The sequence below is a fragment of the Silene latifolia genome, chromosome X (genome assembly GCF_048544455.1).
Source record: "Silene latifolia isolate original U9 population chromosome X, ASM4854445v1, whole genome shotgun sequence".
NCBI lineage: Eukaryota > Viridiplantae > Streptophyta > Magnoliopsida > Caryophyllales > Caryophyllaceae > Silene > Silene latifolia.
Window position 1 is genome coordinate 116,605,691 of NC_133537.1, and position 6,504 is coordinate 116,612,194.

The 6,504-nt window shown below is 37.6% G+C and overlaps 1 protein-coding gene across 1 annotated transcript; it reads left to right on the forward strand.

Moving 5' to 3' along the window:
• Positions 1-488: 488 nt before the first annotated feature.
• On the forward strand, positions 489-1,361 carry LOC141618166 (protein FAR-RED ELONGATED HYPOCOTYL 3-like). Its single transcript, XM_074435272.1, has one exon. It carries the CDS (start codon positions 489-491, stop codon positions 1,359-1,361), a length of 873 nt encoding a protein of 290 aa, XP_074291373.1.
• The last annotated feature ends 5,143 nt before the right edge of the window (positions 1,362-6,504 follow it).

Sequence of the window (6,504 nt, forward strand, 5' to 3'; positions counted from 1 at the left end):
AGAATGATATTCGCCCCTTTCACGGGGGTGGATCATCATAAGAGATGTGTGACCTTTGGGGCTGGGCTTCTTATTAATGAGAGCAAGGAGTCATTTGCTTGGTTATTTACGAGATTCCTAGAAGCTATGGGGGGTCGTTATCCTGTGTGTATAATAACTGACGAAGATTTGGGGATAGAAGGAGGACTTTAGAAAGTCTTTAAAGATAAAGTGCAACATAGATATTGCATGTGGCACACATTGAAGAAGTTGCCAGAGAAGGTAGGGCCTGTGATATGTAGAGAAACTGAGTTTTTGAAAGAGATAATGAGTGGCTTCTGGAAAAGTATGGCATTAGACAATTTTGGATTCCAGCTTACTTTCGTGACTTGTTCTTAGGAGGTTTGATGAGAACCACCTCGAGGTCCGAGTCAGAAAATCATTTTTTTAGCAATTTCACTAATCCAAATTTGACCCTTGTTGAATTTTGGATGCGCTTTGAGAGTGCAATGGATACACAACGATGGGCTCAATCAAAACTGATTGCACAATCTAAGTACTTGTTTCCTGACTTGGTTACTCCTCTAGACCTAGAAAAGCATGCAGCAGAAACCTACACTCCGAGAATTTTCGAGGAGTTCAAAGTGGAAACAAAAGCAGCATGCTTTACATATGCCATTGGGGACAAAGAAAAACATAAGAATCATGCAATTCTCTACATAGACGTCAAGGATCGTGAGAGAAAGAAAGACTATAAGGTGTGTTATAAGACAGCTGAAGTGAAACTAGTATGCAATTACAAGAAATTTGAACGACATGGAATACTCTGTCGACATATTCTCTGTGTCCTTAAAGATTATGGTTTTGAGAAAATTCCAAGTGAATACCTACTTAATAGGTGGAGCAAACTAGCAACCTGCCAGCCAATCTTCAATTCTGATGGGCAGTTGCTTGCTGATTGCAGATCAGTCGATGCACAAAAGAACAGACTGACTGAATTGTGGTCAGAAATGTTCACTTGTGTGTCACTAGTTGAACAGAGTCCTGTTAATTGTGATGAGTTACTAACCATTTTACGCAGGTTCAAGGAAAGGGTACTTGCAGAAACAACAAGTAGTGTCGCTGATGATGGTGGTAATAGTAGTATTGGAAAGAAAAGGGACAAAAATGCGGAAATTGGAATGCTCTTAGGTACAAGTGTGCCTAGCGAAATTACAATTTTGCCTCCAAGACAATGCAAAAACAAAGGCTCGGGAAAAAGAATGATTTCACAAAGAGAAAGAGCGGGGGAAGTCAATAAGAAACCACTAAGAAGATGCAAGGCTAGTGGGCAGATGGCGAACCACGACAGCAGGAATTGTGACCGACCAAAGGATCACTGACAAATAGTCGAGTAAGTGATGTCTCTTATTAGCGTAAGTTTTCTATTTTTACCCTTTTTGTTTCCCTCTAATTTTTATCTTTGCTGACATTTGCTTTCTTATGTGTGAGATTGAAGTTTTTTGCGAGGAATTGGACTTGTGCAGCGGAATTTTTGAGCATCATTTGAGAAGACAACACTTGTTTTTAGGATTATTTTTTTTCATTTACAATTGTTTTGTAATAAATGTAACGGGAGTCTTTCGGATTTTTAAATTGTATATTTGAGAAGATGAAATTGTGATTCGATTTAAGAATAGAAGACATGTGTTTCTCTGAGCAATTATGGCATGCACATACGAGCTCATTTTATGCACGTACGAGGTCATTTTATGCACATGTGATAATTGTTTCTCCAAATTTGGTAATTAAAAAGCTGAAACATGTGATCATTTTATGCCAGCAATAAAATGTGATTAGTTGAATCATTATCGTGTACGATAAGTCGTTTAATATCATGCACATAAAAGGTTATTCCATGCACATGGAAGGCCATTTTATGCACAGATAACCCAAATGGGATAATTCCCCATGAGATGGGTTAATTCTCATTACAACACTTGTTTTTAGGATCATTTCAAGTCTCAAGACTTAAATGTGGGTTTTAATTCTCATTTCAAGTCTCGAAACTTAAATGTGAGTGATTATTGAAGAAGTCGGGCCAATCCTATCAGCACTTTAGGCCATAATTTAGGCACGGCCCAGCACGGCACGCTCAAAGTACATAGGAGTTGGCTTAAAGTTGAAGAATTAGTCAGGCACGCTCAAGCACGACACGAGCACGACACATGCCATGACCGAGCATAGCCTAGGCGATCTCTAAATAACGCAAGTAATTGTGTTTTGAAAAATTTCATGCATGTAGAAGGCTGTTCCATACACATATAACGCCTTCTCATGCATGTAAATATGCAAGTTACTTTGGGATTTTAAAACGACAACACCCTGACAAATGGGGTAATTATCATTACAAGTCTCATTAAAATAGGCCATAATCAAGTGACATAATTGTGCCCCACACGTTAAAAAAGGTTGTTCCATACACATATAACGCCTTCTCAGGCACGCTCAAGTCTCATTAAACGGACCCGAAAATCGACAAATTGCATGCACGTAGAAAGGTATTTCATACACATACAACGCCTTCTCATGCACGTAGAAGGGTCTTTCATACACGCAAAAGTTACTTGGAGTACCTACACATATGTAACCTATAAATTTACTCCACCTACAAACTAATGTCTGCCCAAATCAAAGAATCAACAAAAGACAATGAGAAGGTTCTCTGCCACTCCCGTTTGCTAAGCACACAAACTCTCACCATATTCATCCAAAAATAACACCTAGTTATAATCCTACAAAAAAAAAAGGTAGGGAAATATTGTTACGTTTAAAGTCACTTGACATCAATATTGAAAGTCTTGCAGTTAAAAGATTGGGAAATAATAGAAACAAAATTAGATAAAGCATTCAGAAGATATTGTTATTACCGTTCTCTTGTTTTCCTCTCATCTGATAAGATCTACAATCAAACTCTCACCATATTCATCCAAATTCTGCATATATATTTGACAACAATATTGAAAGTGTTGCGATAAAATATGCCGAATAATGTTTGACTAATATAACTTGGTTTAGACATCATTACCTCGTAACAAGTCTGATCGGACCATAATGATTGACAACTCAAGTTTTCTAGCCACTTCAGCAAATAGACTCCGCAAGAATACCTTTTGAAATAATGAAATTTGTTAAACGTTTTAAAATGGTGTGTATCCCATCGAAAATATTAAAACGAGTAGAGTATAATTTAAACATGTAAGGTACCCATTCTTTTGTCGAGGCACATCCACAATCACAAACGGAAAATTGTTTATCTGCAACAGCTTTTTGTATCCTGGAAAGTCTCTTGCAATAATCCCCAAAGCAGGAAATAACTACAAAAAACAAAAACCAGAAAAAGAAAAACACAATAATATAAAAGCAAAGGAAAACCAACACAAACTTGAGGTAACAAACCCCTAAGGCATACGGATATAATCATACCGTTTCAACTAAAAATTTACATCTTCCGTCAGGACGCTTAGGCAAGCTTGAGTCAAGTATAAAGTTGGTCTTTTTAACAAAGTCAGACACACAAGCAAACCAATGTTGACGGGTGACACAGTAAGGGAAGAAAGCCTGCAAAAACGCACACAGGGAAATGAAAAAGTGACGGGATAATTACCAGTTTGATGGGATAATATACAAACAGGTTAGACAAGATAATTAATTAAGTTCTTTCTTGGGCAAGTAGTAAATTCCGTCGATATAATAAAATAAAAAAGTGACGGGATAATTACCAGTTTAGCTTTGGTTAGACTTTTGGGCAAATCTTTGAAACTTAATGTCGACTTTGAAAACTGTTTTTAGCGACAACATCCGAAAGTTGAGAAAATTTGTGAAAAATGTTGGTAATTCCAAGTAGAAACATTAGCGGGTACTAAGGATGAATATGAATACCTTGATTATTGTCGGAAAGTACACAAGATTTGGTCTTTCAAGTGTTAAACGAAGACCAACAAGGTCAATTACCATATCCATGAACCATTTTCCTTCAAACAAAGTCGACATTCCTTCTTGGGTTACTTGCAGCCATGGAGTGTCTACAACAATGTCACTAATAATGCACATATTGTAATTAGATGCACACAGAACAACAAAGTGGACAAAAACAACTCAAAAAGATGCTATATGGTCAGTGATAACTTACTCTTTATTTGCCACATTTGTCCTAATAAAATTCATCAAGTGTTCATCTGTATAGGGCAAGTCTCGTGGAACTTCATTTCTGGGGATAAAAAGGAAAAACACAGAACAATTACATAACCATAGCACACTTTTAATAAACCAGGAGTCATCATATAGTAATGAGAAGCATTGTTGGTAAAATATTTCTGATTACCGAATCTCACAGCCATTCTTGTAAGCCTTTGCTTTAGACGTCACTTGATCTTTCACGATGTTGTCTTTCCAAGTCAAAATTTCATTGCAAACCCTCACAATGTAATGCTTCACATCAGTTCTCTGACCAATAATATAAAGTGAAATCAACAGCAGAACCTACATATCTAATACACATACCTACATATCTAATACACATACAAGGCTGATTCATGAAAGAACAAAGCTAATACATGCATGTTGATGACTTCTGGCGTCAGGAAATATAGAAACACCAACTAAAAATTTGACTTAAATAATGGAGACTTACGTCCTTGAGCAGCTTTAAAGTATACCGACACTTATTCCCATTGTACGTCTCCATATGCCGCATCATGTAAATTCCAGTATCACGCTCGACAGAGAAACTTGTATTCAGAACATACTCTTTGGTTACTACAAAATATGTAGCATGCAGCTTTGGAATCATGGAAGAAAGCTTTGCACTTAACTGTTTCTTCTGTTAGACAGAAGACAATGCCAAGCAAATAAGTTCGTTATATAAGAATTAAATCAGCAATTTAACATACTTATTGCCAAACGGTGTGAAAACATACCACATATTGAACACTGACATGGAAATCTACACAACCTGGATCACACGGGTGTATAACTTCGTACAAGTTATGATCAATATCAAAACAATGAAGAAGTGGGCTGGGTGCAACAACAGGGAAAAAACCCTGTCAAACAATGATTAGTTGGATTTGTATATTATTTAATTATGTATTTTGAAAACTTTTAAAATATTGAACAACTTACCAATTTCACGTCTCTATAGTTGATATCCAATGAGGCTATCTGTTGTTTTAATTAGGTGACCCGTATTAAAGAATAGAAAGGTACAAGTTGATAACTTAGACCAACAAAATTTAAATATCAAGCTTACATCAGTTGTTTCAGTGAGAAAGAGACGGGAAATTGATCTACGATCTCTTAACCTGTTTCCATTATTTAGATAATCACACCACACATTGATCACGTCGATGTTAATGCTACCACCAAATAGCAAGGTCTTCATATCATATCGTGTAAGAATCTTGCCGCCACGGCTGAACAGAACCTCGCTACAAAAATAAAACCTTAGTGTTATAGAAAGAAAATATAATACATATACCGAATAAGAAAAAACTAAAAGCAAAATTAATAGACTAATACATACCCTTCATCTAAGTCAGCAGCAAATGCATAGTCACCCATCAGTTTTTCAGACTGACTCAAGGCATCCATCACGTTCACATTTCGTATGAAAAAAGGTGAACGAAAGATGTCAGGTAACTCAACTTTTCTCTTACACTTCCGAGTCTGGGAGGGGACGGTTGGGGACAGTTATACTAGCAGAGAAGAAGGCATAATTGGAGATTCATTCAATGACAGTTGTGACGAGATAAATATTGGTGATGCAGGGGATGGATTGGAAGGTGCAGCTGATGTGCTTGCACGGGGAGGGGAATGAATAGAAGGTGCAGCGGAAGTGCTTCCACGGGGAGGGGATGGGATTGAAGGTGTAGCTGACGTTGTTGCACGGGGAGGGGATGAAATAACAGGTGCAGTTGACGTGCTCGCATGGGGAACATCCATATGACACATATCACCAGACCTCTGTGCTTCGCGGAACTCTTGATATGTATATAACGCATCCTCACCGTGAAAGAGACTGAAAGATGGTCCCTCCATGAGTTCATAGTCCATCTTTTCCTTCGTAACTTGGTGTTCTTTAAATGCCTCACCAACACGGTTATATGCACTATTCAGAATCCCCTCTAAATCAGCCAAGATGTTGGGATCATTGTAAAACTCATCAGAGTCCATATAATCCACATACTTCTTCCCCTCCTCCACTTTACCCTCACCCTTTCTCTCCTCTGACTCCATTTAATGGTCATCTTTCTCCTTGACCTTCTCAAATTTATCCTCCACCTTACCCTCATCGTTTCTCTCCTTTTCCTCCATTTCATGGTCATCTTTCTCCTCATCCTTTCTCTCCTCTTCTTCCATCTCAGATTCTTCTTTACTTTGCTGCGAAAGTGAAAACCCTTCAAATAACGAATCTTCCAAAGTCGACATTTTGGTAACAGCTTCCATACCAGGAACCACAAACTTTGCTTGCATGATTGCCTTTGA